Genomic DNA, 12439 nt, shown 5'->3' with positions numbered 1-12439 from the left:
CTGAGGGAGCGCCGCACTGTCGGAGGGGCAGCACTGAGGGAGAGCTGCACTGTCGGAGGGGCAGTACTGAGGGAGCGCTGCACTGTCGGAGGGGCAGCACTGAGGGAGCGCTGCACTGTCGGAGGGGCAGTACCGAGGGAGAGCTGCACTGTCGGAGGGGCAGTACTGAGGGAGCGCTGCACTGTCGGAGGGGCAGTACTGAGGGAGCGCCGCACTGTCAGAGCTGCCATCTTTTCGATGAAATGTCAAACCCGAGTGCCTCGTCTGCCCTCTCAGGTCATCGTAAAACCGCACAACACTATTGGAAGAAGAGTAGGGGGGAGTTCTCCCCGTGGTCCTGGGACACAATATTTATCCCTCAACCAACATCACTAAGGAACAGATTATCTGGTCATTGTCTCATTGCTGTTTGTGGGAGCTTGCTGTGCGCAAATTGGCTGCTGCGTTTCCGACACCAAACTTCAAAAACAGCACCTTCATTGGCTGTTGTGCAGTTCCGGACCTCCTGAGGTCGTGAAAGGCGCTGTAGAAATGCGAGGTCTTGCTTTTCGGCTACCGCAGCAGCCATCTTGCACACAGCAAGATCCCACGAACAACAAACGTGTTTTCATTTGGTGATGTTGGTCGTGGGATAAATATCGGCCCACACAGAGAGACACACGCGCATAGACACACACACAGGCACACGCACACAGCTCCAAGTACACACACACACACACACATATAGACAGACATATCCACACACACACACACAGATACACGCAGCCCCAGACACAAACACACACACACTGACAGACACACACAGCCCCAGACACAAACACACATTGACAGACACACACAGCCCCAGACACACACAGCCCCAGACACACACACATTGACAGACACACACAGCCCCAGACACACACAGCCCCAGACACACACACATTGACAGACACACACAGCCCCAGACACACACACATTGACAGACACACACAGCCCCAGACACACACACATTGACAGACACACACAGACACACACAGCCCCAGACACACACACACACACATAGACAGACACACACAAACACACCCAGCCCCAGACACATTGATACACACACACATTGATACACAGACACACACACATTGACAGACACACACACAGCCCCAGATACACACACATTGACACACACACACATTGACAGACACACATTGACAGACACACACACACATTGACAGACACACACACACAGGCACACACAGCCCCAGACACACAGGCACACACACATTGACAGACACACACACAGATACACACACACAGACACACAACCCCAGGCACACAGACACACATTGACAGACACACATAGTAACACACAGCCCCAGACACAGTCATTGACAGATACACACACAGGCACACAACCCCAGACACAGACACACATACATTGACAGATACACACACACAACCCCAGACACACAGACATTGACAGACACACACACAGACACACAACCCCAGACACACACACAATGACAGACAGATACACAGACACACACACATTGACAGGCACACACACAGATACACACAGACACACTCACAGACACACAACCCCAGACACACACATATTGACACACACACACACACAGATACACACACATTGACAGACACACACACAGATACACACACAGACACACAACCCCAGACACACAGACACATTGACAGACACACACACAGATACACACACAGACACACAACCCCAGACACACAGACACATTGACAGACACACACACAGATACACACACAGACACACAACCCCAGACACACAGACACATTGACAGATACACACACATAGAAACACACAGTCCCAGACACACACACACATGCACACAGACACACAGACACTCACAGGGTGATGAGGGATGGGCTATAATTGCCGGCCTTGCCAGCGACACCCACATCCCAAGACTGAATTAAGGAAAGACTCCGCAGGACAGAGACACGGAGACGGCGAGCTGAAATTAATCTTTAATCAAGTGTCACATAAACTTTTGCTCCAAAGTTCTCTCAAGGGCGTCGCGACCAATCATGGTTCCTCCTGGCTTCTCTCTTCAGATGCCCGATTTAAAAACTCGGTCCTGTTCGATGTGTCTTCGGCCTCCTGGCCTCTCGAAGGCTTCAGCATTTTTTCAACAGCCAGGGGTTTGTGGTCCGGGTCCTGATTCCGATCCATACAAACTTCTCCAACTCCTTCGTTCCTTCGCTGAGAATCTCGGTTTTCTTTCTCAATCTCGTTTCATACACTCCCGCTGATCAATAAAGCCACTCTCCCACCTTCCCTCCAAACACCTTCGCGAGGATCTGCCCAGCTGCATAGCCCTGTATCAATCCCCAAACTAATCCCACTGCCCCGCTCGCTCCCCATAGCCCTGTATCAATCCCCAAACTAATCCCACTGCCCCGCTCTCTCCCCATGGTCCTGTATCAATCCACAAACTAATCCCACTGCCCCACTCTCTCCCCATAGCCCTGTATCAATCCCCAAACTAATCCCACTGCCCCGCTCTCTCCCCATAGCCCTGTATCAATCCCCAAACTAATCCCACTGCCCCGCTCGCTCCCCATAGCCCTGTATCAATCCCCAAACTAATCCCACTGCCCCGCTCTCTCCCCATAGCCCCGTATCAATCCCCAAACTAATCCCACTGCCCCGCTCTCTCCCCATAGCCCCGTATCAATCCCCAAACTAATCCCACTGCCCCACTCTCTCCCCATAGCCCTGTATCAATCCCCAAACTAATCCCACTGCCCAACTCTCTCCCCATAGCCCTGTATCAATCCGCAAACTAATCCCACTGCTCAACTCTCTCCCCATAGCCGTGTATGAATCCCCAAACTAATCCCACTGCCCCGCTCTCTCCCCATAGCCCTGTATCAATCCCCAAACTAATCCCACTGCCCCATTCTCTCCCCATAGCCCTGTATCAATCCCCAAACTAATCCCACTGCCCCGCTATCTCCCCATAGCCCTGTATCAATCCCCAAACTAATCCCACTGCCCCACTCTCTCCCCATAGCCCTGTATCAATCCCCAAACTAATCCCACTGCCCCACTCTCTCCTCATAGCCCTGTATCAATCCCCAAACTAATCCCACTGCCCCACTCTCTCCCCATAGGCCAATATCAATCCACAAACTAATCCCACTGCCCCACTCTCTCCCCATAGCCCTGTATCAATCCACAAACTAATCCCACTGCCCCACTCTCTCCCCATAGCCCAATATCAATCCACAAACTAATCCCACTGCCCCACTCTCTCCCCATAGCCCTGTATCAATCCACAAACGAATCCCACTGCCCCACTCTCTCCCCATAGCCCTGTATCAATCCCCAAACTAATCCCACTGCCCAACTCTCTCCCCAGAGCCCTGTATCAATCCACAAACTAATCCCAATGCTCCACTCTCTCCCCATAGCCCAGTTTCATTCCCCAAACTAATCCTACTGCCCCACTCTCTCCCCATAGCCCTGTATCAATCCCCAAACTAATCCCACTGCCCCGCTCTCTCCCCATAGCCCAATATCAATCCACAAACTAATCCCAATGCCCCACTCTCTCCCCATAGCCCTGTATCAATCCCCAAACTAAGCCCACTGCCCAACTCTCTCCCCATAGCCCAATATCAATCCACAAACTAACCCCACTGCCCTGCTCTCTCCCCATAGCCCTGTATCAATCCCCAAACTAATCCCACTGCCCCGCTCTCTCCCCATAGCCCTGTATCAATCCCCAAACTAATCCCACTGCCCCGCTCTCTCCCCATCGTGCTGTATCAATCCACAAACTAATCCCACTGCCCCACTCTCTCCCCATAGCCCTGTATCAATCCCCGAACTAATCCCACTGCCCCGCTCTCTCCCCATAGCCCTGTATCAATCCCAAACTAATCCCACTGCACCTCTCTCTCCCCATAGCCCTGTATCAATCCCTGAACTAATCCCACTGCCCTGCCCTCTTCCCATAGCTCTGTATCAATCCCAAACTAATCCCACTGCCCCGCTCTCTCCCTATAGCCCTGTATCAATCCCAAACTAATCCTACTGCCCCCTCACTCCACATTGCCCTGATTCAATCCCCAAACTAATCCCACTGCCCTGCTCTCTCCCCATAGCCCTGTATCAATCCCCAAACTAATCCCATTGCCCCACTCTCTCCGCATAGCCCTGTATCAATCCCAAACTAATCCGACTGCCCTGCTCTCTCCCCAATGCCCTGTATCAATCCCCAAACTAATCCCACTGCCCTGCTCTCTCCCCATAGCCCTGTATCAATCCCCAAGCTAATCCCATTGCCCGTGCTCTCCCCATTGCCCTGTATCAATCCCCAAACTAATCCTGCTGCCCCGGTCTCTCCCCATAGCCCTGTATCAATCCTCAAACTAATCCCACTGCCCCACTCTCTCCCCATAGCCCTGTATCAATCCCCAAACTAATCTCACTGCCCCGCTCTCTCCCCATAGCCCTGTGTCAATCACCAAACTAATCCCACTGCCCCACTCTCTCCCCATAGCCCTGTATCAATCCCAAACTAATCCCAGTGTCCCGCTCTCTCCCCATAGCCCTGTATCAATACCGCAAACTAATCCCACTGCCCCGCTCTCTCCCCATAGCCCTGTATCAATCCCCAAACTAATCCCACTGCCCCGCTCTCTCCCCAGAGCCCAGTATCAATCCCAAACTAATCCCACTGCCCCGCTCTCTCCCCATAGCCCTGTATCAATACCCCAAACTAATCCCACTGCCCCGCTCTCTCCCCATCGCCCTGTATCAATCCCCAAACTAATCCCGCTGCCCCGCTCTCTCCCCATCGCCCTGTATCAATCCCAAACTAATCCCACTGCCCCGCTCTCTCCCCATAGCCCTGTATCAATACCCCAAACTAATCCCACTGCCCCGCTCTCTCCCCATCGCCCTGTATCAATCCCCAAACTAATCCTGCTGCCCCACTCTCTCCCCATAGCCCTGTATCAATCCCAAACTAATCCCACTGCCCCGCTCTCTCTCCATAGCCCTGTATCAATCCCCAAACTAATCCCACTGCCCCGCTCTCTCCCCAGAGCCCTGTATCAATCCCCAAACTAATCCCACTGCCCCGCTCTCTCCCCATAGCCCTGTATCAATCCCCAAACTAATCCCACTGCCCCGCTCTCTCTCCATAGCCCTGTATCAATCCCCAAACTAATCCCACTGCCCCGCTCTCCACCCATAGCCCTGTATCAATTCCCAAACTAATCCCACTGCCCCGCTCTCCACCCATAGCCCTGTATCAATCCCCAACTAATCCCACTGCCCTGCTCTCTCCCCATAGCCCTGTATCAATGCCCACTGCCCTCCCAGCCTGCCTGCAGTACCACAGATAACCCGATGGGGTCGCCATTGTAGTGTCAGCGATCGCCGGCACTTTTCACAGGGAGCACTGCCGCCCTCGGCTGGTCATGATGTGATCCTGCACCCAACCGCCCAGCAAGTCTGGACCCTTCTTAAAGGGGAACTGCAGCTATAGTCCTCTACTCACGAAGGCCCCGGTCTCCCCTCCCGTGCAAGCAGCGTCTTTCAACAGCCCAGGTTAGGAACCATTAGAGAAACAGAACCCCTTTCCTCTTTGCCCTCCCCCTCCCTCCCTAAACTCAGCTGGTTTTACAGGATCCCTGGTGAACACTGTCCCTTTAATTTTCTTCATCCACTTAGAGCCCAGCATTTAAAAGAGCACAGCGATTTACATTTTCTTTTGCAAGGCAATACTGATATGGCAATATGTTCCTGAGAGAGGAGGGTGGGGATTGGGAGGAATTGAGAGAGGGAGAGAAGGAAAGACAGAGAGAGAAACAGAGAGAGAGAGAGAGAGACATACAGAGAGAAAGCGAGAGAGAGGCAGAAACAGGGAGAGGCAGAGAGAGAGAGACAAAGATGGAGAGGCAGAGAGAGAGTGAGAGAGAGACAGACAGATAAAGGGAGAGAGAAGGGGTGACAGACTCAGAGAGAGAAAGGGAGGGGGAGCTGAGAGAGAGAGGGAAAGTGAGAGGGAATGAGGGAAAGAAAGAGGGGGGAAGAAAGGGAGATACAGAGAAAGAGGAGGAAGAGAGAGTGACAGAGAGATGGAGAGAATGAGAGTAAGGCAGAGAGAGAGAAACAGAGTGTTTGAGAGAGACAGAGAGTGAGAGAAAGAGAGACAGAGAGAGAGTCAGACCCGCTGTGTTGTGTGAATGACCATATCATTAACCTCCCCCAGAGGATCTGATTTCCCGCAGGCCCCTGATTAAAAGTGCAAGGCCGTTTCCACAGCGACAGAAATCGTTTGAAGTTGGCCCACGGGCCGCCCACTCCCCTTGTCCTTTGAGAGGGGGTGGTGGGGGCAGGTTACAGTGCGGACTGAGCCTGAAGCTTTAGTCCGCGAGAAATAAGCGGCCGCACACGCAGACCAGAAGAGCGGCCGCCAGGTGGGGCAGGCTGGAGGTCACGACCCCGCCCCCGTTCCGGCCCAGTGGGCAGCTGCAGCTCCCCCCGTTGGGGTCTCTGGCTCCTGGGTCGCGGGGCCCTCCTGTCGGGACGTCGCAGCGCATCCAGTCACGGTGGGTGGAGTTGGGCCTCGTAGACTCGACCTCGATCTCCCCTCCGTTCATCTTCCAGTACTCCCGCCCCTTGAAGAAGTAGGTGGCATCTGCGGGAGGGAGGGAGAGAGAGGGAGGAGTCGGCTTTTAGTTCAACGCATTCCAACACTGCGGATGTCACACGCCGAGAGACACACCGCACACATCATGTCGCACAACTGTCTGAAGCTGACCAAGTGTGTTCACAACCTTGGTGTCATATTTGATCACAAGTTGAGCTTCCGACCACATATCCGCTCCATCACTAGGGACCGCCCATTTCCACCTCCGTAACATCGCCGGTCTCCGCCCCTGCCTCAGCTCATCCGCTGCTGAAATCCTCATCCATGCCTTTGTCACCTCTAGACTTGACTATTCCAACGCGCTCCTGGCTGGCCTCCCACATTCCACCCTCCGTAAACTTGAGGTCATCCAAAATTCGGCTGCCTGTGTCCTAACTCGCACCGAGTCCCGTTCACCCATCATCCCTGTGCTCGCTGACCTACACTGGCTCCCGGTTAAGCAACGCCTCGATTTCAAAATTCTCATCCTTGTTTTCAAATCCCTCCATGGCTTCGGCCCCTCCCTCAATACACTCTATGAACTCGTCCTCAAGGCTGCTTTTGCCAATTTGATTTGTCCAATCTATATGAAGATTAAAATCGCCCACGATTATTGCAGTACCTTTCTTACAAGACCCCATTATTTCTCGATTTATATTCTGCCCCACAGTGTAGCTACTGTTAGGGGTTCTGTAGGCTACTCCCACCAGTGACTTCTTGCCCTTACTATTTCTTACCTCCACCCAAACTGATTCTACATCTTGATCTTCCGAGCCAAGATCATTTCTCACTACTGCACTGATCTCATCCTTTATTTACAGAGCTACCCCACCACCTTTTCCCTTCTGTCTATCCTTCCGAAATGTCAAACACCCCTGAATATTCAGTTCCCAGCCTTGGTCACCTTGCAACCACGTCTCTGTGATGGCTATTAGATCATACCCATTTATTTCGATTTGTGCTGTCAACTCATCTATCTTGTTATGAATGCTGCGTGCATTCAGATAAAGAGCCTTTAATTTTGTCTTTTTATCATTTTTCCCGACTCTGACCTTATTTGCTGGTACACTCTTATGCTTGTACGTTCTGTCCCTTCCTGTCACACTCTGGTTTTCATTGCCCATATTGCCACCCTGCACTATTGCCCTGTCCTTTCTCTTTAACTTTCTAAATATCCCCTCGCTTGAACCCTCCCCCCAGCCTCCCACTATTTAGTTTAAAGCCCTATCTACAGCCCTAGTTATTCGATTCGCCAGAACACTGGTCCCAGCATGGTTCAAGTGAAGCCCGTCCCAACGGAACAGCTCCCTTTTTCCCCAGCACTGGTGCCAGTGCCCCAAGGATCGAAACCCATTTCTCCCACACCAATCCTTGAGCCACGCATTCAACTCTCTGATCTTATTGACCCTCTGCCAATTTGCTCGTGGCTCAGGTAGTAATCCAGAGATTATTACCTTTGTGGTTCTGCTTTTTAATTTAGACCCTAGCTGCCCACACTCCCTCAGCAGAACCTCTTTCTTAGTCTTACCTATGTCATTGGTACCTACGTGGACCACGACAACTGGATCCTCCCCCTCCCACTCCAAGTTCCTCTCCAGCCCGAGAAGATGTCCTTAACCCTGGCACCAGGTTTTTAATCTAGATAAACCTTGTTTAATTTATTAAATTTATTAAAACACTCAGTAACACACAAACACACACACATACACATACATTCTCACACACACACACACACACTAACACAAACACACTCACACACACTCTCAGATAACACTCAGTAACACACAAACACACTCTCACATAAACACATTCTCACACACACATACACTAACACACACACACTCACTAACACACACACACACTCATTAACACACAAACACTCACACACAAACACATTCTCACACTCACTAACACACAAACATTCAATCTCACACAAACACACACTCACACACGCACTCACTAACACATACACACTCACACACTCATAACACTCAGTGACACACACTCACACACACATACTCACAGACACTCACACAAACACACTCACTAACACACGAACACACACACACTCATAAACACATTCTCACACACACACTCACTAACACAAACATGCAAGCTCACACAAACACACTCACACACACACTCACTAACACACGAATACACACACACTCACAAACACATTCTCACACACACTCACTAACACACTCACTAACACACTCATACACAAACACATTCTCACACACACACTCACACACACACTCACTAACACACTCACTAACACACTCACTAACACACTCACACACTAACACACTCACTAACACACTCACTAACACACTCACACACAAACACATTCTCACACACACACTCACTAACACATTCTCACACACACACTCACTAACACACTCACTAACACACTCACTAACACACTCACACACAAACACATTCTCACACACACACTCACTAACACATTCTCACACACACACTCACTAACACACTCACTAACACACTCACTAACACACAAACACATTCTCACACACACTCACTAACACACAAACATTCAATCTCACGCAAACACACTCACACACACACTCACTAACACACACACTCACTCACTCACTAACACACACACTCACACACAAACACATTCTCACACACACACTCACTAACACACACACTCACTCACTCACTAACACACACACTCACACACAAACACATTCTCACACACACACTCACTAACACAAACATGCAAGCTCACACAAACACACTCACACACACACTCACTAACACACGAATACACACACACTCACAAACACATTCTCACACACACTCACTAACACACTCACTAACACACTCATACACAAACACATTCTCACACACACACTCACTAACACACTCACTAACACACTCACACACAAACACATTCTCACACACACACTCACTAACACATTCTCACACACACACTCACTAACACACTCACTAACACACTCACTAACACACTCACTAACACACTCACTAACACACTCACACACAAACACATTCTCACACACACACTCACTAACACATTCTCACACACACACTCACTAACACACTCACTAACACACTCACTAACACACAAACACATTCTCACACACACTCACTAACACACAAACATTCAATCTCACGCAAACACACTCACACACACACTCACTAACACACACACTCACTCACTCACTAACACACACACTCACACACAAACACATTCTCACACACACACTCACTAACACACTCACTAACACACTCACTAACACACACACTCACACACAAACACATTCTCACACACACACTCACTAACACACACACTAACACACTCACTAACACACACACTCACACACAAACACATTCTCACACACACACTCACTAACACACTCACTAACACACTCACACACAAACACATTCTCACACACACACTCACTAACACACTCACACACAAACACATTCTCACACACACACTCACACACACACTCACTAACACACTCACTAACACACTCACACACAAACACATTCTCACACACACACTCACTAACACATTCTCACACACACACTCACTAACACACTCACTAACACACTCACTAACACACTCACTAACACACTCACTAACACACTCACACACAAACACATTCTCACACACACACTCACTAACACACTCACTAACACACTCACTAACACACTCACACACAAACACATTCTCACACACACACTCACACACACACTCACTAACACACTCACTAACACACTCACACACAAACACATTCTCACACACACACTCACTAACACATTCTCACACACACACTCACTAACACACTCACTAACACACTCACTAACACACTCACTAACACACAAACACACAAACATTCAATCTCACGCAAACACACTCACACACACACTCACTAACACACACACTCACACACAAACACATTCTCACACACACACTCACTAACACACTCACTAACACACTCACACACAAACACATTCTCACACACACACTCACTAACACATTCTCACACACACACTCACTAACACACTCACTAACACACTCACTAACACACTCACACACAAACACATTCTCACACACACACTCACTAACACACTCACACACAAACACATTCTCACACACACACTCACACACACACTCACTAACACACTCACTAACACACTCACACACAAACACATTCTCACACACACACTCACTAACACATTCTCACACACACACTCACTAACACACTCACTAACACACTCACTAACACACTCACTAACACACAAACACACAAACATTCAATCTCACGCAAACACACTCACACACACACTCACTAACACACACACTCACTCACTCACTAACACACACACTCACACACAAACACATTCTCACACACACACTCACTAACACATTCTCACACACACACTCACACACACACTCACTAACACACACACTCATTCACTCACTAACACACACACTCACACACAAACACATTCTCACACACACACTCACTAACACACTCACTAACACACTCACTAACACACACACTCACACACAAACACATTCTCACACACACACTCACTAACACACTCACACACAAACACATTCTCACACACACACTCACTAACACACAAACATTCAATCTCACACAAACACATTCTCACACACACACTCACTAACACACTCACACAGAAACACATTCTCACACACACACTCACTAACACACTCACTAACACACTCACACACAAACACATTCTCACACACACTCACTAACACACTCACACACAAACACATTCTCACACACACACTCACTAACACACTCACTAACACACTCACTAACACACTCACACACAAACACATTCTCACACACACACTCACTAACACACTCACACACAAACACATTCTCACACACACTCACTAACACACTCACACACAAACACATTCTCACACACACACTCACTAACACACAAACATGCAAGCTCACACAAACACACACACACACACACTCACTAACACACTCACTAACACACACACTTACTAACACACTCACTCACACACAAACACATTCTCACACACACACTCACTAACACACAAACATGCAAGCTCACACAAACACACACACACACACACTCACTAACACACTCACTAACACACACACTTACTAACACACTCACTCACACACAAACACATTCTCACACACACACATGCACTAACACACAAACATTCAATCTCACACAAACACACACGCACTCACTAACACACACACACTCGCACACACACTTACCGTCAATCCAGCCCGTGATATCATCCAGGTCAGGGGGCACGCCCTTCCACAGGCTGACTTTCTTGGGGTAGCCGGTGTCCATCTTGCTCTGCTGCTCATCGTATCGCCAGAACTCGTCCCCTTTGAAGAAGTAGGTCTTCCCGTTGTGGGCCCAGACGAAGGCTGCGTCAATGCTGGGCACGAGCAGGCCGAAGTCTCTGATGGGCCGCGGGTAGCCCGGCTCCACTCTCGTGTTCGTGAAAACCCAGTATTTGCTCCCTGTGGGGGGGGAGGACACGCAATATAGTCAGTGACGAGCAGGTTGAGGGGGGGGGACGTACCAACTGAGGGTCAGGGGCCTATCTCTCCTGGCTCGCTCTGGGCAAGCACCAGGCCATGGGACCAAGTGCCTTCGGCCCATCTAATCCTCATCGCCAAGTGGGCCAATTGGGTGGGCAGGGGGCCGAGCGGCCTGTCTCAAGGCCGGGG

General features: G+C 49.8%; 1 protein-coding gene across 1 annotated transcript in view; it reads right to left on the bottom strand.

The window, feature by feature from the left end:
- Window positions 1-1977: 1977 nt before the first annotated feature.
- Window positions 1978-12439, bottom strand: part of LOC147095448 (matrix metalloproteinase-17-like) — a 99531-nt gene continuing 89069 nt past the window's right edge. The window contains exons 9-10 of the mRNA XM_085974593.1: window positions 11972-12229; window positions 1978-6683 (exon numbers count right to left, since the gene is read on the bottom strand). Coding sequence (XP_085830719.1) covers window positions 6409-6683; window positions 11972-12229 — 533 coding nt within the window. The 3' untranslated portion in view covers window positions 1978-6408. The remainder of the gene's footprint in view (window positions 6684-11971; window positions 12230-12439) is intronic.

This window comes from Somniosus microcephalus, unplaced genomic scaffold (assembly GCF_052327205.1).
Source record: "Somniosus microcephalus isolate GS21.2 unplaced genomic scaffold, FLI_Smic_1.0 unresolved_chr1, whole genome shotgun sequence".
Taxonomy (NCBI): Eukaryota; Metazoa; Chordata; class Chondrichthyes; order Squaliformes; family Somniosidae; genus Somniosus; species Somniosus microcephalus.
Note: the sequence above shows the minus strand (reverse complement) of the source record. Positions and strands in the feature narration are given on the sequence as shown.